Genomic DNA, 19,414 nt, shown 5'->3' on the forward strand with positions numbered 1-19,414 from the left:
AAGCGATATACTAGGAGATGACTGCATCGTGGGCGACGCCCAGACGCAGCACATCCGCTCCTTGCCCCAGTATAAACGGCTTCGCAGACGAGCTGCTCAGGTCTCACTATAGCGCAAGCCACTGCCGAGTCTCACTGTAGCGCGAGCCAGGCAGCCTCGTCCGGGTTGCGGGATCTCCCTACTGGAAGGTATACTTTCGCGAATGCGGCAAACTTTTTCCTCTTCTCACTTTTACCGAAGAGGTGGGGATTGTTATCTCGTCGCTAGTTTGTGCCTAGTTTCTGTTCTTTTTTCTATAATGCGCTCGATACGTGCACATCCATATCTCGCAGGCATTAGACACGACGCATATCTCACCGCTGATGGGAAACGCGACCCCTCTCAGATGTAGACTCGCACCGGAAACACGCGAAGCAGCATGTGGAGCATGCACTGTTGCTGGGGACGAGGTCCATGTACGACAACATCATGGTCTACCGATATTAAGCGTGTTGCTCTAACGCATGCTTTCTATTTGCGTTCAAGTCCTAGCAAAATATAGTGTTTGTTCGGAATTCTGCTTCAGCCCACATGCGAGCGTGTCCAAGAGTTTTTTCGTTTTTTTAGCATACGCGTTCGAAGTGCGCTCACTTTCAAAAATCAAAATTCAAGGAAAAGTTACGGACATACAAGTCCAGGATCCTGGAGGCCCAGTGTCGCCAGGTTCGACACGAAATGAAAAACAATGCTGAGTCCAGAGGAACAGGAGAAGACGAAGAAGCAGATGCAGGAGGCCAGGCGTCAAAAGCTGCATGAGAAGCGACAGTATGACGAGATGGCAATGGAAGCCTTTCTTCTACGTCAAATAAATGATCCGTACGAACAAAAGTTGCGAGAGGCTATCAGAAACCGTGTCGAGTCGTACTCCATGAGTATTATCAAGGCTTCGTCTTGGCTAATGCGTAAGGTGAGTAAGATGTACCATGACGTTACGGGCATCAAAATAGTCGAGGTTCCGGAGGAATTTTTCAACAAGACATTTGCTCGCCACCCCATGTTTGGCACAGAGTAGGCGTCGACGAGAAATGAGCGAGTGCATGCCCTCTACGAAAACCACGCTGAGTACCGCTTCAACGGTATTCGATACAGGGGTGATTCGCGTATTCACGAATAGGGAGCAATGCAGTGCGCTACGAACCTGAGGCACCAAATGATTATGAACCTCGAACGTTTCGTGATTCGCTCCATCTTTGCGCTGTACCCGGGCCTCCCTCGTAACGGGATATGGAACACTACCAATGCCATCACAAACGGTTGCCAGCATGAAGATGAGATCGAATTCTTCAGCAAGCAGACATTGCACATTATCAGGAATGAAGATTCTGTTATCCGTGGGGCTGTTCAAGAGCACCGTGCGGTTCTTTGGCTGGTCAACCAAATAGAAAAGGTATCAGATATGAGAAAAGATGGAGAAGGATGTCGTCCCCTCATCCTCTGCTTTTTCGTGTTTTTGGACCGAGAAATCGAACGCAAGGCGGAGATGGAGCTGGGTGTGGGTAAAAAGGAAGAAGCAGAGAAACGGAAGGTTGCGCTTCTGAGGAAGCGCCTCAGTGTCGTTCCGTTGTTCAACATCAAGTCACATTTTGTGACAATCGACTCCGCAGCCCTTTACGTCACCATGAAGGAGATCAGTCCGGAGTTCGATGTGAGGAAGATAGAATTCACCGGTGAAAACCGGGAGACGTACTGTAAGAATATCTTTGATTTCAAACGTCTGAAAAAAATACGAAAAAGATATTCACAGGGACGATCGACAGCGATGGAGTATCCATATGCGTACCCTTTCGGCGCTTGAAGACAGATTGTCCTATTCCACCCTCGATATCGCCCGTGACGAAGCATGAGGATAGGAAGGAGGCGAATCTGGCGACGCAGGAGGTGCAGGAGAACGACTTTGTTGGAGGCGCGGGCCCTAGGAACATGAATATCATAACCACCGCTGCACCCAAGTGTGCGGAAGATGGAATCGACGGCAACATACGTTAGAAAGACATGCGTCTGTTAAAGCTCTCAAGAGCGAGATATTACCGAGATTCGGGAATAATGAATACGAGGAAAAAGACTGAGACGTGAAATGCAGGAGGGAATGAGCACTTGGAGGCGCTCAGCCCGGTACCTCTCAACGGAGCGGACTTTCAAGCTTTTCTAGAGTTCATGGAAACTCGTGCTGCTCATGACGAGGAGCTGTGGAAAGAGTGTACAGAGCACCGGCGGGCTCGTCAGCGTATGAACCTGTATAGAGGGGGCAGCATGCATTCGCCAAGATCATGAGTCAGTTGAGCGCCCTCAAGGAAGACGAGAGTCAAAAGCTCGTAGTAGCATATCTAGCAGGGCGCTGGGCACCCAACAAAGGTAGCATACCCACTTCGTCGACGCGTGCCTACGTGAAGTGCGCACGCCGTTTTTTCCCAGTACCGATGGATGACTTTCGAAAATCCGACCCACACTACGAGTTGGGGGTGCATACTTCAGAGCTTAGGGATGGAGCGCAAGCAGCAGTGCACGAGAGCGATAGAAAAGTACGAAGAGCTGACGGAGCAGGAAACTGCACCGAGGACCCGAGTTCGAGGTCTCCTTCCAACGGCGCGTTCAACCAGCAGCAATTAAATCAAGGAGTTCGTGAACCGTGACTTTCATGCTGCTATCAATTTAAGACGATGTTCGGTGTTAAAGACGAGACCCGTAGGGCTGACACGCGCGATCCAACTCTGTGGGGCACCCTCTTAGTCTCAAGATGGTACAAGGAGAAGCAGGAACCGATCGCAAGCGCCTTGTCAAAAATGGCCGGAAATCGTCTTTGAGTGGGCGTGTCTAAATATACTCCATGATTGTAGAACGTTTATCGTTTTGCAGAACAAGCTGAACAAACCTCACGGGATGCCGTCCCCGCTCCACGACTACGGACATACGTCAAGGCCGCAGCGGTTTGCGCGTTACCACTGCGCGTACTGCAAGTGCGTGCGCGACGGAGTCTGCACGACGCTTTGCGAACACGTTGGAGCTCTCTGCGTTCTATTGCTTCTCTCTGAAGGTGTTCACCTCACTATCGTTCTTTCCGAAAGTTTTCGCAGCAGCCTCTTGTTGCCTTTGAGAATGAGTCGGGATAACCAAGGTTTGCAACCACAAAGTCACAGCACGGCGTTCTGTGTGTTTGCGCCGTGGCCTCGAAACCGGAGTGCGGCCGGGACGCAGCGCGACCTGCGAGTCGGATGTCAGCGCTGGCCCCGTTTTTCCGCAGGTGGTGTCTCCATCTCCGCAGAACACGCCCAAAGGGAGAGGACGCTGAGGTCTCTGAAAATGGCTGACATTGGCCGTAAAGGACCCGGCAAGATTGGAGGCAAGCCAGCAGAGTTCGCCCCGGGCACGGGAGCAGGTGCTCCCGGCGGTGACGAGTCCGGGGAACGAGAACGAGAAGGTGGGGGCGTTGCTGTCATCACAAAGACGAAGCCAGCCGTTCGAGAAAAAGAAAAGACGGCAAAAGAGCCGATGTGGCGTGTTTTACTGCACAACGATAATATTCACACGTTCGACTATGTTACACATACGCTCGTCAAAGTGGTGAAGACGTTGACCCGCTACAAGGCCCACCGTATTACAGTGCATGCTCACAAAGCCGGCGTCGCAACGGTTACAACGACCTGGAAACAACTCGCAGAAGAGTACTGCCAGGGACTACAACGCGAGGGCCTCACAAGCAGCATCATGCCGGACCACTCAGGTACACAGTGAAAGTGTCCCTTGGCTAGTTTGAACTGAGCGACTGCCGTTTCTGTAGTTCACGCTGTTTTTGAACTAAAAGCTCCTGTGTTTTTCGAAGGGCCTCCCGGCCGTTGACAAGCAACTCCAGGATTCTATCCGGTTGCGTTTCAAGACGACCCGCTTCAAACTCCTTACGGAGCGTCTCCGCAAGGATCTCTCGCCACGCCTTGCCCGATGGATGTTGCCAGGTGAAAGCTTTACAAGTGCGGAGGCTTTCTCTGTACAAGCTTAGTGCTTCGTGCCGAAGTAGGCGCATACCGCTTGCTGCGCAACGCGAACGCAGATGGCATTGCGCGCCCTTTCGTTACGTGACGACGAGCGGGCCCGAGCAGCGCCATACGGATTCGCGACACTTAGACATAGCTGCCCCACGTAATTACATGCGCGTTGGGGCGGCGGCATGTTTGCGCGGCGGCAGGAAATCGGTTATGGCCGCAAAATGCCTCTGCCGGGAGCTCGAGGGTAGAAATCGCGCATGCCTGAGCCGCACGCTCGCTGCTGCCGAGACGCGATTGAATGCCCGGCGAGACGCGCGGCGGCCTCGGTGCCAACCCAGGTTCAGAATTCAGAGTGCAAGCGCACGAGCGCGAAAAGCAATATACACTTTTCTTTGGCAGTTTGACGCGCGGCTCCAGCGAGTTTGGGCGACTCTCTTGAAAGATTCACCCTCTTTGCACTAGCAGCCTTGGCACGTAGAGGTGTCAACAGTCGACTAAAGAGTAGTGCTGGCCGCTTGCACTAGAGTTCGTCGCGCCGCGAACGCACTCGGAGGAGTTCTATTGGCTTGGGCAGCCCGTTCGGTGTTGTTGGGGTTTTCGCGTTTCTCAGCGTGGAACTAGGGCCGTAAGCCTTCAAAATCATCGACTTTTGTTCGCGAGTTTACGGCTATGAGTGGTAACGAGGCACTTTCGTCAGCTCCACCGAGCTCGACAGGCGACGGTGCCCACGGGGGAGACTCCCTCAGCCACACTGCAAAGGATTCCCCGAGCGGAGCGACCTTAATAGGAGAAACGACAGAGCAGGGCGCCGCGAAACCCAAATCAAGTAGGCCGTTCCCGAATAGACCGAGCGAAAGTGAGCTGCAAAACTCCGTAGGCCTCATGGTGCGAAATATTCCCTTTGGAACGAGACAGGAGGACTTACTCGAGCTCTTTCGCCCATATGGTGATGTCATAGACATATTCATTCCCTGGGATCGACAGCTTAGGCGGATCCGCGGTTTCGCTTTCGTTCGGTTGCAAACGCTCGAACAAGCGGAGGCAGCGATCGCGGCGTTAGACGGATCCACCATGCGTGAGCGCATCATTGCGGTGAAACGAGCCGAGTACGAGCGCGGTGAGGGCCCGGTCTCACAACACGCTGGGGCCAGTGACGGTCGAAGGGGACAAAGTAGACGCCCCAGGAGAAGTGACGGAAGAAGCACCCGTCGGCGTAGACCGAGGTCACGTAGTTTTGAAGGCGGGAATACGTAAGCAACGAATGCCGCGCGCAGTCCAGGACAAGCGGGTGATATTGCCACCGCTTCGTAGAAAAATGATTAGAAACTTCGTATGGGTTTGCTGAGGAAAATCCGTCACAAGCAGTTTAGGAAAGCCACCATGGGTGAAAACGTCATGGTTCGGGCGTTTTGCATGCACTTTCAAAACTAGACAAGTGGATACATGTTGAAGCCGTTTCATAAAGAGCAATGGTCGACGTTTGGAGAATTTTCACTCGAGCCGCAGGAGATAACCTCCTCATGGGGGGTTGGGGTAATTCTGTTGAGTTTGCAGGGTGTATCGCAAGCGACAGCTTACAGGAGTGCCAGGACACGCGCATGTATGATGGGCATCACCCTCACCGCACATGTTGCTCCATCAAGGTGCAGTTTCTGTTTGAGGGAAACGAACACGTCGAGCGAACAACTAATGGAGGTGTATTTCATGATCGTGCTTTCGTCAAGGGCAAATGTTGCTGCCATTTGCAGCTCGTTCATGCGCTTTTGCACGTTCTAGAGTATGCGCCGTCCTTTAAGCGGTATTTGTACTGTGCAGAGAGGATACACTGAAGAGTGCGCGCCCCTGTTTTTCAATGCGAGGCGTGCTCGTTTGCTGCACTTGAACAGTTCAGTGTAACGGGAAGACATTTGGAATCCATCTCAAGGGGATGCTAAACGCGTCCGTCCAGCACTCGCTTTTTGACCTGCTGACAAGGTCGCCGATGCATCGAAAATCGCATAGATAGAGCTCGGCAAAGCGTTCACCGATTCTCTGTTAGCCGCCTAGTGGAATCCTCTTCCTCGCGTTTCCGTGACCAGTCGAGCGACCCCTGCATATGATGCTCAAAATCTGCACGTGTCTGCTGGTTCACGGTAGTGCATCTGGGCTGCACAGAAACGGTCTCCATGACAGATGGAGCGAATTTTTCCGACGATGCCTGAGATTCGTTCGTGTCCGCTGCTTCAAGATTGTACATTTGCGTTCTCCGGAATCTGGCTCAGGGAAATTCGCTCTGCGGGGCTACAGAGAAGAAACGGAGCTGGCAAACGCCAGCGCTCCCGCGTCGCGAACGCCTCTCGTGCGATCCCAACACACGCTTGTGACTCGAAACTTCTCGGGCACCCTGGTTTCGTGCCCGCTCGGCAGGGAGCCTTTATGGCTCAAGAACCTGTCTCCTCTGCAGAGCATGCTTCGTTCGTTGCTCGCCATCAAAAATGTTCCAACTGATGCGCTTTGCAGATCTATGCATAATGCACTGTTATAACTGCTTCGACTGTGCTGACATCGACGAAGAAAACATACCTGCGGAGGTACGTGCTGTATTGTGGCTTCCCCAGCATTCTGCTTCCTCGTGTGACCTCGCAGTGCGAACCCTGGAATTGCACGCTTTGTGGCGAGCGACCTCGAGGGCAATGGTGCATCTGCAACCACGATACATGGTTTCGCACCGAAGCCGAAGCGCATACGCTCCGCCTCGCCACCGTACCTGCAATATTCTATCGCCCTACCATCGTGGCATTTTGGCGCACCTTCCCGTACATTTGGGCACGCTCTAGTAAGTGCGACAGCGATGAACACCAACACATTAGCCGCATTGTCGCTCAAATCATGAGAAGGCTTCCGTATGCATCATATAACGCATTTGCCCTGGGCGAAAGAACGTTACCCACATTATTTCTAGTCAGAGTGCAGAGCCGAACGAAATTTTCATGATCAGAGATGGAAAACTGGAGGACTCGATCCGAGCTTGCGACCTAGCCCACAACGCTTTATATGCCGCTGCAATGATCTTTGTATTTACAAAACATGGAAGAGCAGCGGGTACAACTTCCCATGCACGATTGGTGAAGGAAAGGCCTCGAGCGATCGCGTAAATGTACTAATCCATGTAAGTGCAATGGCGTAAATACCCGTTTCCTTAAAAATTACGCCGGAGACGAAACTCGCGAGTCAGCTATGTGCCTATCGCGCTGGTGCCGAGGCCAGATCTGGTGTCCATCGAGGAGATACTTGTTCTGCTCGCTCAGCATCGCGAAAGACCTTCTCGCGCAACATATCCAGCAACAAGTTGGGTACATGGTCAGCCCCATCTCCAATGACTTGCTTCTGTTTGGCCAGGAGCTGCTCTAACATGTGGCGCAGTGCAGTCTCCAGCTCCGCTGGTGCCTGTGGAGCCGACACGGCCGCTCCTTGTGACTCTCCATGCTCAGAGTCTGTATGACGTGTCGCTTCAGTGACTGCGGATGCTTGAACAGCTCGCCGTCGGCTACTCAGCGAGGTTGTTCCAGGTGCCGCAATACGCAGCGCACGTGCGGCTCGCGAGCTCTGCTTCGCATGTTTCCGCGTGCCACTAGACGAAGACTGGGAAGCCGTGGGCTGCGTAACACAAGTTTCGACAGTACTCCCTCGATCGGTCCCCTCTAGGACGTAGCCTATCGTCTGTAGCTCCTCAGCGGTGAAAAGAGCACATAATCGCGTCGCTCTCAGTTTGCGAGGCATTCGAATCAACTGCGAGTGGAAGCTGTTCCTAACGAGTAGTACAGCATCTTCAACCGCTTTCTGAATCTCTGAACAACAAAGTTCGACTTCCCGTTCAATATTCTTGATTTCCAACGCTTTCTTCGAATAGTCCATGGCTTCGTTCACCGCGAAAGCACAGAGCGGACCAATACCTCGAGAGACGCAGAGCGCTGCGTTCGCAACGGTCGTTTCCAGCGCCGCGCGCCCCGCAGCCTGCCCGTACGGCTGCACGCACGATTCGCTGCGTGCGCGATCTGCGGGCTCTGCGCCGTACGCCACCGTGCACGCGCCGCCGGGCGCTGCACGCTGTGCACTGGACGCCTCCAGGTGCAGTTTCTCTTGGCCTGCGTGCGAAACTGTGCCTGGAACTGCCGTATCGGTAAGACTTAATGATTGAACTTGTCGTTCACTCGGATGGAGTGTCTTCACCGGACTGGAACGCTGGAGAGGTTCCGCTCCGCGTTGCATATCAGGGCGAGCCTGGGGCGTACTCGGAATCAGCTGCAATCGAGTACTTTGGGGAAAATCTCCAGCTGGTGCCCTGTGAGACGTTCGAAAAGGTTTTTGAGCTTGTTGAGAAAGACGGCGCTGATCGAGCTGTTCTTCCGATTGAGAACTCATTGGCCGGAACGATCCACCGCAACTATGACTTGTTGCTCCAGCATCAACTCCATATTGTCGGTGAGGTCGACTTTTGCGTGCGACACTACTTGCTGGCACTTGAGGGCGTCGAGTTGAAAGATGTGCGCGTTGTCCAGAGTCATCCGATGGCGCTTGCGCAGTGTGAAAAGTTCCTGTCCGAAAACGGACTTACCCGCGAAGTAGCGCTGGATACTGCAGGCAGTGCACGTCTCCTGCGCGATAAGGGCTATCGGGATCGTGCGGCTATCGCAGGGGCTCGTGCCGCGCAAATCTACGCTCTGAATATCTTGCGTGAAGATATAGAGGATGAACCTGAGAACTTCACGCGTTTCCTGATTCTGGCGCGAACGCCTTGCGCAGCGCCACCGCTTGGGGTACCGGCCAAGACATCGATCGCCTTCTCGCTGATCAACACGCCGGGAGCCCTATTCAAGGCGCTCTCGGTCTTTGCTCTCCGAGATATTGATCTTACCAAAATTGAGTCCCGCCATTTGAGGTCCCTTCGACATCTGCGTTCCCGGGAGAGCGCGCAGCTCCGTGCAAGTTCGACGAACGGTAGGTCGGATACGCTTGCGTCCATTGCCAGCAGGGGAGTATCGGACAACGCCGACGTGGAGAACGTTCCAGATCGGCGTCGATGGGAGTACCTTTTTTACCTGGACATATCTGCCAGCCTCGCGGATACCAAAACGAATAACGCGCTTAACCACCTCGCAGAGATTACGACTTTCATCAGGGTACTGGGGAGTTACCGGCGTCATTTGGCCGAGTAATGCATCGCCTAGTTCTCGGCGAAGGACTCGCATTGAACTTGTGGAACGCAGCGGATGCACGCAAAAGCCATGCGTCTTCTCCGCTACAGCGTCCTGATCCGGTGCAGCGTTCGCGATATCGATTCTTGGCCGAAAACTTGCACAGCTTCAGACACGCTTCATCGCTCAAACGCGAATGAGCAAGAGCGGCCACGTCCGCTGCTCCTCGGTTTGATCGCTGGCCCCGATGACCAGGGGTTCCCTCCGCCCCAACCGCCCGTGTCCAGTTGCACTGCACGTAGGGACGTCCTTACGCTAATACGCGGGCCCTTGGCACAGAATCCATGGCGATTCTCAGCGTCCAGCGCGACCTCTTACGTTGTTGCCGACAGCGCGGCCGTATATAAGCACTGTGTCGCGCTCACAACAACAGCAACACCAACGCGTCCATGCTCATGTAGATGCCTTTTCGGCGGAGAAATTCGTCTACGGCCACCGATACATTTTGCGTAAAAGCATATCACAGAAAGCCCATCGCAAGTCTCGAACCTGAAAAGCCATCCAAGGTCCTCCATAGCCTCCGACGTAAAGCATGCCACAAGCACATTGCGTGCTGTCGATTGGAGCACCTCGACAAGCAGCACGCATCCAGCTTTCGTGCGACCTCTAGGCGCCGCAAGCAAGGCCACGTTGCTGTGAAACTGCACTGAATTCATGCAATGCCCGCGATAGACGCTGCACCTGTTGGGTTATCGGACAAAGGAAGCCTCAGCCTATCAAAAGGAGACTCATCTGGTGCTAGTTGAACGTAGAACGCGCTGTGGAGAAACTGCAATACCTGTTGGGACGCCGTATTCGCGCCACCTCGGGTGCCGGGTTCAGTCGACGCACGACACGCACATTCGACGCCTTCCGAGAATCGCGTACCGCTGCGCACCGCCGCGACGCTTCACGCCAGTCGCTGGACGCTGGGGCGGCGGCTTCCATGGACTCTCTGTCCGCTTTGCTGGGAAGCGGACACCGCGGCGGCGGCGGCGTCGATCAAAATCCTTGGGGTGGTACCCGGGTTTGTCGGCGGCGTCCGGAGCAGAAGCAAAGTCAATTCTGACGTTGTGCTTTACGCGTGAACACTGCGTATGTTGCGTTTCCTGCTACGTGCAGGCGCTCGTGCCCTGCACAGGGCGCCGGCGTTGGCTACGCTGAAGGTTCCCGAACCGGTGGTGGAACTCCGTCAGCCGTCGCTCCTTCCGCAGCGACGCCTTCGCTCAACAGGCGCTGTACAAGGCGATGTCGTTGGAATCGACCTCGGCACAACCAACTCGTGCGTTGCGATCATGGAGGGTAAGGCGCCACGAGTCATCGAGAATGCCGAAGGACAGCGCACGACACCATCGGTGGTGGCGTTCACGTCCAGCGGTGAGAGGCTCGTAGGCATTGCAGCGAAACGCCAGGCAGTAACGAACCCAGAGAATACGATATTTGCCGCCAAGCGTTTGATCGGCCGGCGCTACGAAGACCCGGAGGTTCAACGCGATGTGAAAATCATGCCCTATAAAATCGTTCGTGCCGACAACGGGGACGCCTGGGTGGAGGCCCAAGGCAATCGGTATTCGCCAGCACAGATCGGTGCATTCGTACTGCAAAAAATGAAGGAAACAGCGGAGTCCTTCCTGGGCCGCACAGTGAATAATGCAGTGATCACTGTGCCAGCCTACTTCAATGACGCACAACGGCAAGCGACGAAGGATGCTGGTCGTATTGCAGGGCTCAATGTTTTGCGCATTATAAACGAACCAACAGCGGCGGCGTTGGCGTACGGTTTGGACAAAGCGGATGAAGGCAGAGTTGTAGCAGTGTACGACCTCGGTGGTGGCACATTTGATGTATCGATCCTAGAAATCTCGGGCGGTGTCTTTGAGGTGAAAGCGACGAACGGTGATACGCACCTCGGTGGCGAGGATTTTGATAACGTGCTGCTGAACCATCTGGTGAGCGAGTTCAAGAAGGATCAGGGCATCGATTTGTCGCGAGACCGGCTGGCCCTGCAACGCTTGCGCGAAGCGGCGGAGAAGGCCAAGGTCGAGTTGAGCAGTACCATGCAGACTGAGATCAACTTGCCTTTCATAACAGCGGACGCCAGTGGACCGAAACATATGAACATGAAGCTCACCAGAGCGAAGTTTGAGTCTTTAGTGGACCATCTTGTGCAGCGCACACTGGAGCCCATGAAGCTCTGCCTGAAAGATGCGGGAATGTCTGCGAAAGATATTTCTGATGTGCTACTCGTTGGCGGTATGACTCGCGTGCCTGCTGTGCAACGGCTGGTTCAAGACTTTTTCGGTAGAGCTCCGAACAAGAGCGTCAATCCCGACGAGGTCGTGGCGATGGGTGCGGCAATCCAGGGAGGCGTTCTGCGCGGTGACGTCAAAGATATCTTGCTCTTGGATGTAACTCCACTCTCGCTGGGCATCGAGACTCTTGGTGGGGTTTTCACGAAGCTGATTCCGAGAAACTCGACGATTCCAACGAAGAAAAGTCAAGTGTTCAGCACCGCAGCTGATAACCAGACTCAGGTTGGTATCAAGGTTCTCCAGGGCGAGCGACCTATGGCCGCCGAGAACAAACTCCTGGGACAGTTCGATTTGGTCGGCATTCCCCCGGCGCCGCGTGGTGTTCCCCAGATTGAAGTGATTTTCGATATCGATGCGAATGGTATCCTCCATGTCAGCGCTGTTGATAAGGGTACTGGAAAACGGAATGAGGTGGTAATCACGAGCTCCGGCGGCTTGTCGAATGAAGAGATTGAGAAGATGATTAAGGACGCTGAAATGCACGCTGAAGAGGATCGGCGGCGCCAAGCAGCTGTGGAGGCGAAGAACGAGGCAGATTCACTTTTGTACACTACAGAACGAACGCTGAGCGAGCACCGGGCCAAACTCAGTGCTACTGACGTGGAGACCGTCGAAAAGGCTGCACAAGACCTGCGTGCAGTCCTCGAGAAAGACGCTACCGCTGCAGATACGATACGCGAAAAGACGAAGGTATTGCAGCAAGCGGCCATGCGCATCGGCGAGGCAATCTACCGAGCCTCGCAGGCCTCGCAATCTACTCAGCAGGCGCAACAGTCTCAAAGCGAGACCCCCGAGGCAGAATTCAAGGATGTGAACCAGGACAGTGACGAGAAGAAGCAGCAAGGCAAGGGAGGTTCGTAAAACCGTGCGGCAAACGCGTGTACGTTCATTTTATCCCAGATCTCAGCACTGGGTACAGCGCTACTGTTCGGCATGCGGCGGCGTTCCTGGCCCAGAGCCTGGAGGCAGTCCATTTGCACGACGTTGCGGCGATACCGCAGTGCACGCTCGGTTCTTTTCGACTAGTTTCGAGCGTAAGCGGTCCTCAAGACTTGAAACATAAACAGGAGCGTTATTGAACTCGAGACACGACGCGCAGTGCCACTGCTGGCGAGCACAACGACGCTGTGCCAAGAGCACCGCCACGTCCCGCGGCGTGCGGTGCCATGCTAGGCAGCCGCCTCTGCGACCGCCCACTCTCCAGACAGTGCAGTGGCCACGCACAGCACTTGTTGCGATCGTCCTATGCTTTGTTCGTTCTCCTGTAGCGTATTGGCTCGATGATCCTAACCAGAGTGTCCAGATCTGCGAAAATCACTTGCTTCGGAGCTATAATAGCGCCGGCTCCCAAAATTTCGCCCGCGTTCCCGCTCCTGAACAGTGCCATACTTTTAGCGACTGCAACACACCGCCATGCACATCACAACGTCTCCGCAGACAGTAGTCGTCATCCGGATCCCGTTGCACACGGATGCAGTGCAGAGGAACGATGCGCGCACCAGCAAACGCCTTTCAGAAAGCGAACGACGCCAGCGGTGTAGAGTAGTGGCGGCAACCGCGCCCTGGACAATACGTCTCCAGCTTAGGTGCAGACGCCTCCTCGTCTTTCTCGACCGGCCACCTACTACTGCCTCCAACTTTTTCTCATATAGTTCCACTTTGAGTGATTGTCCGACAAAATTCTCTCTGGTCAGCTCCGCAGGTCTTGTATCCATCATTGCACCAAGCCCGGAGACTAACCAACAAGTCACTTGCGGCCTTCCGAGAAAAGATAACGAATTAACGGTACATTAACGAAGAAGCAACACCAATAGAGGACTCTACAATAGGAAAAGAGACCCAACCAGATACGGAGAGGGAGGCACAAAGGCCTCATGATCCACCTAGATGCAAAATAACCAGAGAAAGCAGCTCAGGAAAGAGCCCGAAGAAGAAGAAGGCCAACGAGAAAAAATAGATGAATAGAAAAAAGAACTCCCGAACGAGCCCATCACAACTTGTTCCCCGAAAGAGCACCCCAGCAGGAACTCAAGAAAGCTGCCGCCAAACCAAGTCACCTACTCACAGCGCTGAAGATGCGAAAAGCCGTGCATACAAATCTTTAGACCAATTGGCACGCGAGTATGTAGATGGGAATCAGAAGATTGCCAGAGAGCTGGGACTGCTTGCACCAGAACGTAACAGTTGCAAACCTCAGTACCTGAAACGACGTACCAAAACTCGGATTGATGAATGCCACCGACTCTATAAAATCGTCAACCGCACCGCCATACGCGCCAACGCCGGAGACAAGGAAGCGAAGGCAGCGCTACCGGTGCCACAGGCGCAACATGAAGAAGCTATCAAAAGAAAGAAGAAACTTTCCAGAGAAGACAAACGAGAGGATCGAAACCGCAGAATCGCCTCCCTGGCGAAATCTATGTTGGAGAGCACCAACGAAGATGAGACCTGGCGCTACATTCGATCGAGACTGGACCCACCAAAAAGTGCTTGGGGCTCACACCAATCGTTTATAAGAAAGCGCTGAGGACGGAGAGTGCCTCAGTGAATGAGGCCTGGACGGACCACGGCACAGAATTACATGAAGACGCAACTGGGCACTGCCAAGACAGAATCTATTGGCACCAATGTGCTGCCAAACTACAGCGCCTCGAACCGGTACCGGAATGGAACGACCCAATCTTCTGGCCTGAATCTGTTCGGACCCTGCTATGCTCAAGCAACCGCAAAACACCTGGCATCGACGGTATCTCTGCGGAGTGGATGATACTGGTGACCCCAGAAGACGGGACAACAGGGACACCATCGATACCAGATGAACTTGACACAAGCTTAGGCAAACGCCTTTTGGAGCTCATTCAACGCATGTTTGAAGAGGCGTACATCCCGGATGTATGGAGGACTGCCGAGGTCGTACCGATCCTCAAAAAGGACTCCCACACATACACAGACATGAACATCTACCGGACTATGCGCCTCATCCCGTCAATCATGAAGCTACTTTGCGCCATGCTCACGAACCGGATCCAGAGGCGCCTCGAGGAACGCAAGTTCTTCGCCCCAGAACAGGCTGGATTCCGGAGCCGCGAGGAGTGCATGAGCCATGCCCTGACCCTCATTGAAGTGGCGCAACGTCGCTTCATTAGCGACCAACAACCAGCTTACGTATGCTTCATCGACTTCCAAAAGGCCTTGGACCCGGTCCCGCATGAGGCTCTATTTCTGAAGATGCAACGAGCCGGAGTCTCCGGAAAGTGCTTAGCGTTCTTCCGTGCGCTCTATGCAGACTCGTGGATGCGCATCCAACTGGGCGACTGCTCAAGAACCCCTTCCATAAGAATCCACCGTGGACTGCGACGGGGCGACCCCACATCCCCGCTCCTTTTCAAAATCTTCATCAACGATCTGCTGAACATCTGCAGACAATACGGGCTTGAGGTGCCGTGGATAGACTGTGGAGATGCCCGATGAGGAGCCCTCACATAGGAACCGCCTCGCAGGCCGTCTATTTGCGGACGATGTCGTGCTGTTGGCACCCGCCCCGGGAACGCTTGCGGCTAGCATGGAACAAGTCAGCGCCTGGGCCGATCGCTGGGAGATGAGCATAGGAGCATCGAAGTGCGGCGTCATGGTCATCCATGGAGACTCGCAGAGCATTCGCAATCGCTCGTGGCGGTTGCAGAATCAGGAAATTCCGATCGGGGAAAAATATCGCTACCTGGGGGTCTGTCTCACGCCGACGCTCGACGAAAAGGCACACGTTGACGAGATGATCGCCAAGATGCATAGACGTACAGCGATCGCACGCCCAGTCCTATCCGACCTATCCCCTTAGCAATCCGTACCAGGGCACTAAGGATGTGTATCATCCAGCCTGCGACCTGGGGTGCTGAATGGTGCGGCATGAAGCACCCAAATGCCTCGCGTCTGCAGACAGCCGCCAACAGGGCAATGCGACTCGTTGTAGTTGGATGCTCAATGCAGAGCAGAGCAACCAACCCGCTGGCACTCGGACTTGAACTCCAAATAGCCTCGATAGAAGCGATAGCGGCAGGCTGCCGGGCACGCATATGGGCCAAAAGGGCCCACCATGTACACCTGGTTCAGTCGGAGTTTCATGCAGACCCCAACGCACCGCAAAAACACTTGGATGAAATCAACGCAGATTTGGCTGAAGCGCCTCTTAGGAGACAACACGCTCCAATCGTTCCCCAGAAATATAGAATTCTCCCGTCTCCTGAAGCGAACGGTCCAAACAACAGTACGGGAATGTAGACATGCAGTCAGTCGCGCGAGTGACGCCGGCTTGACTCTATACTGGAACTACAACCTAGCATACACATGCAAGTACTGGTGGGAGGCGCTGGGGTTCCCGGGACTTGCTCGCGGCAGCCAGTGGCTCGCCAAAATCCGCGTTGGTGGCTTCTGGCTGGCACCGGCTCTAAGCCGTATAGGAACACCGGAATCGCACTGGGAATCACACTGTCCCTGCTGTGGAGACGAGATCCCCGAGACGATGACATATTTAGGCTTACAGTGCCCGCGCTGGAAACAGGAGCTGGACGTCACCGTGATATTCAAAGGCCGGACACTCACTTTGAGTGTAGCACTGGCAACTGATGGTCTGTTAACGGAGCCTCAGCGCTCATTAGTTGCGAACAAACTCACACTCTACCTTCTAGGCGGAAGGTCCAGCGAATCGGATGCGCACACGGGCCCAGTGCTCTCTGCGCCTACCTACTGGTGGGTGTCAAGCAGAAACCCGCATTGCCAACCGACAACAACGCATTCCATGCATGATCACGAAGGAGAGAGGCGGCTCCCAGGATTCATTCTAACAGTCAAGTTTCTCCAGCGTGTCGTGCGGCGAAGACAAGCCTGCATCCGCAGACTATCCAAGCACAAACTGACGATGAGACCGGATTCTACGTCGGGTGAACCATGCCTCGAGCCGACGCCCTCTGTGGTATGGAAAAGCCGTTCTGTCTCCGTGCAGCGACCGCACCGGCGCTTTAGGCGCCATTGCTGTCGCTTTCGGCAGGCTCGGCACACGATAGGACGTATGAAACGACCAGAATATCCAAAACGAAGTACAGGTAATGTAACTTGAGTGTAAGGGGTTGATGGATACCTCACCGCGCACTGAAAAAACACAAAAAGAGAGAAAGAAAAGAAAAATGCGCACAATCGGAGAACGCTGGCACAAGGAAACGTTTTGTTCATTCTAAAAATCGCACTCGTTAAGCGCACCTGGGAGATCAGGCGGTCACCTGACACGACGTGCATGTCGCCATTGAAGGGAAACGCGATCCTGATCAGGAGCGTACTGCTCTACTGTACAAAATTTTATTTGCGTTAAAGTCGTAGCAAAATACAGTTTTTCAATTCATTTGTGTTTCAACCCTCAAACAAGTCTAGTCAAGTGTTTGTTCGCAGTATATTATATAAGGGTTCAAAGAGCGTTCTTTTTCAAAAAACTAAAAAAAAGGAAACCTATGAAAAAGCAAGTCGACGATCCTGGAGGTCCAGGGCCGCAGGCTGCTAGAAAAAAACAAAAACACTGCCGAGTCCAGAAGAAAATGAAGAGAAGGAGGACTGAAAGGGGAGGCTCTACGTCGAAGGCGGCAAGAAAGACAACTGTACGACGAGATGGTGGTGAAAGCCGGTCTTCTTGAACATATCAAGGATCCGTACAGGGAAAAGTTGCGAGACGCTATCAAAAAACGTCTCGATTCGTACTCCAAGAGTATTGTCAAGGCGTCGTCAGGACTGATGCATGTGACGAGGGAGATGTATGAAGACGTGACGCACATCGGAACGGTCGAGATTCCGGACGAGTTTTTCGACAAGACCTTTATTCGTCATGTGATGCTTGGTACAGAGGAAGCACGGAAGGAAAATGAGCTAGTGCATGCCCTCCACGAAAACTTCGCGGAATTCCGCTTCGAGGGCACTCGGTACAAGGGTGACTCGGATATGTACACATATGGGGCAATGAAGTACATTACGAACCTGAAGAACCATTTGACAGAGAACCTCGAACGTTTCATGAAACGCGTCGTGTTTGCACTCTACCCAGGCATCTCTTGCAATGGAAAATGGGCGATTATCAATGGCATCACGAACGATCGAAAGTATGAAGATGAGATCGAATTTGTCGACAGGAAGGCGCCGAGAGTGAGCGCGAAAGAAGCTTCTGCGATCCGCGCGGTTTTACAAGAGCATCGTGCGCTACTGGGGCTGGCGAATCCAACAGACAAGATATCAGAGTTGAAAAAAGATAAGGAAAGATACTATCGCCTCGTCCTGCGGTATTTCGTGTTTCTGGATCGTTAACTCGAACGCTAAGCGGAGATGAAGCTGAGTGAAGAGACAAATGAAGAGTGGGAGAGACGGAAGGCTTTCCTAATGGGGAAGCGCTTCAACGGCGTTCCAATGTGCAAGATCAAGTCACATTTTGTGACTATCGACTCCGCAGTCCTTCATGGCATCATGAAGGAGATCAGTCCGGAGTTCAGTGTCAGCAGGGAGGAATTCTCCGGTGAAAACCGGGAGACGCACTGGAAGAATATCTTCGATTTCAAACGCCTCTAAGTAAGCAAACAAAGGGTATTTACAGGGTTGATCGAAACAGATGGAGTAGCCTTGTGTGTACACTATCGGCGCTTGAAGACAGATCGTCCAGCACCGCCCGTTACGAAGGATGGAGAAAAGGAGGAGGCTGGTCCTGCGACACAGGAGGTGGAGGATAATGTCCTTGTCGTTGACGCGGCGAAGGATGAGGATCAGAAGGAAGCGGGTCTTGCGATGCAGGAAGTGCATGAGAAGGACCTTGTCGTTGACGTCACGAAGTATGAAGATGAGAAGGAGGCGGAACCTGCGATGCAGAATGTGGAGGATAACGACCTTATCGTTGATGCGGCGGAGCATGAGGAAAACAAAGAGGAGGATTCTGCGACGCAGGAAGTAGAGGATAACGACCTTGTCGTTAACGCGGAGAAGCATGAAGAAACCAAGAAGGCAGGTCCTGTGACACAGAAAGTGCAGGGTAACGACTTTGTCGTTGGCGCGGACCCTGGGAATACGAATATTATAGCCGTCGCTGTACCCAAGCGTGCGGAAGATGGTGCTGACGGTAACTTGCGTCAGAAAGACATGCGTCTGTTGAGGTTCTCGAGAGCAAGATACTATCGAGAATCCTGTATAATGAATGCGAGGAAGAAAATCGTCAAATGGAATTCAGGAATGAAAGATCACCTGGAAGCTTTGAGCGAGGTGACGAGTCGAGGAGCGGACTTTAAAGCTTTTCGGGAGTTCATGAAAGTTCGCGTTGCCCATTGGGATGCACTGGGGGAGGAGTATACCAAGCCCCCGGTGGGCTCGTTTGCGTATGAATTTGTATTTTGGGAAGCAGCGGGCGTTCGCGAATTTTTTCAATCAATTGAGTGCCCTGAAGGATGATGAAAGTCAGAGGCTCGTAGTAGCGTACGGGGCAGGGCAATGGAAGACCCAAAAAGGAACTACGCCAGCTCCAACGACGAGGGTGTACAAGGAGTGCGCAAGGCGTTTTGTTACAATACCTGTAGATGAGTTCCGAACATCGTATACACACCACGACTTGGGGTGTACACTTCAGAGCGTGGAGTTAGAAAAGTGCCCGCGGAGCCTTGAGGATATAAAAAAGTATGGACCGCTGACGGTAGAGCAAAATGGAAAGGATGTCGAAAGTTCGTGGACTACTTGCATTAATAAGTAGAACCAGTGATGGTAAGAAACGTATGGAGTTTGTGAACCGAGATTTTAATGCCGCTATCAATATAAGGAAATGTGCGGTGCTGGAGAATAGACCTCCAGAGTGGACAAGAGAGAACTT

At 53.4% G+C, this 19,414-nt stretch overlaps 7 protein-coding genes across 7 annotated transcripts, besides 3 other annotated features; 5 read left to right on the forward strand and 2 right to left on the reverse strand.

Moving 5' to 3' along the window:
* Positions 1 to 2,394: part of a sequence feature (repetitive element) that runs on past the window's edge.
* Positions 2,395 to 3,132: 738 nt separating this feature from the next.
* On the forward strand, positions 3,133 to 3,768 carry CYME_CML200C (hypothetical protein, conserved; the record flags this gene model as incomplete). Its single annotated transcript, XM_005536777.1, has 1 exon — positions 3,133 to 3,768. The coding sequence occupies one exon, from the start codon at positions 3,133 to 3,135 to the stop codon at positions 3,766 to 3,768; it is 636 nt and encodes a 211-aa protein (XP_005536834.1).
* Positions 3,769 to 3,781: 13 nt separating this feature from the next.
* On the reverse strand, positions 3,782 to 4,054 carry CYME_CML201C (hypothetical protein, conserved; the record flags this gene model as incomplete). The annotated part of the gene is made up of 1 exon (XM_005536778.1): positions 3,782 to 4,054. The coding sequence occupies one exon, from the start codon at positions 4,052 to 4,054 to the stop codon at positions 3,782 to 3,784; it is 273 nt and encodes a 90-aa protein (XP_005536835.1).
* Positions 4,055 to 4,685: 631 nt separating this feature from the next.
* On the forward strand, positions 4,686 to 5,270 carry CYME_CML202C (similar to SR family splicing factor SC35; the record flags this gene model as incomplete). Its single annotated transcript, XM_005536779.1, has 1 exon — positions 4,686 to 5,270. The coding sequence occupies one exon, from the start codon at positions 4,686 to 4,688 to the stop codon at positions 5,268 to 5,270; it is 585 nt and encodes a 194-aa protein (XP_005536836.1).
* A 1,968-nt stretch (positions 5,271 to 7,238) lies between these two features.
* On the reverse strand, positions 7,239 to 8,417 carry CYME_CML203C (hypothetical protein; the record flags this gene model as incomplete). Its single annotated transcript, XM_005536780.1, has 1 exon — positions 7,239 to 8,417. One exon carries the CDS (start codon positions 8,415 to 8,417, stop codon positions 7,239 to 7,241), a length of 1,179 nt encoding a protein of 392 aa, XP_005536837.1.
* Positions 8,186 to 9,211, forward strand: CYME_CML204C (prephenate dehydratase PDT; the record flags this gene model as incomplete). Its single annotated transcript, XM_005536781.1, has 1 exon — positions 8,186 to 9,211. The coding sequence occupies one exon, from the start codon at positions 8,186 to 8,188 to the stop codon at positions 9,209 to 9,211; it is 1,026 nt and encodes a 341-aa protein (XP_005536838.1).
* A 1,115-nt stretch (positions 9,212 to 10,326) lies between these two features.
* CYME_CML205C (dnaK-type molecular chaperone, mitochondrial precursor) lies at positions 10,327 to 12,402 on the forward strand (the record flags this gene model as incomplete). The annotated part of the gene is made up of 1 exon (XM_005536782.1): positions 10,327 to 12,402. One exon carries the CDS (start codon positions 10,327 to 10,329, stop codon positions 12,400 to 12,402), a length of 2,076 nt encoding a protein of 691 aa, XP_005536839.1.
* Positions 10,456 to 13,040: a sequence feature (pseudo-gene of NAD-specific glutamate dehydrogenase).
* Positions 13,041 to 14,304: 1,264 nt separating this feature from the next.
* Positions 14,305 to 15,012, forward strand: CYME_CML207C (retroelement; the record flags this gene model as incomplete). The annotated part of the gene is made up of 1 exon (XM_005536783.1): positions 14,305 to 15,012. The coding sequence occupies one exon, from the start codon at positions 14,305 to 14,307 to the stop codon at positions 15,010 to 15,012; it is 708 nt and encodes a 235-aa protein (XP_005536840.1).
* Positions 15,013 to 17,085: 2,073 nt separating this feature from the next.
* Positions 17,086 to 18,912: a sequence feature (repetitive element).
* The last annotated feature ends 502 nt before the right edge of the window (positions 18,913 to 19,414 follow it).

This window comes from Cyanidioschyzon merolae, chromosome 12, assembly GCF_000091205.1.
Source record: "Cyanidioschyzon merolae strain 10D DNA, chromosome 12, complete genome".
In the NCBI taxonomy this organism is placed as follows: Eukaryota; Rhodophyta; class Bangiophyceae; order Cyanidiales; family Cyanidiaceae; genus Cyanidioschyzon; species Cyanidioschyzon merolae.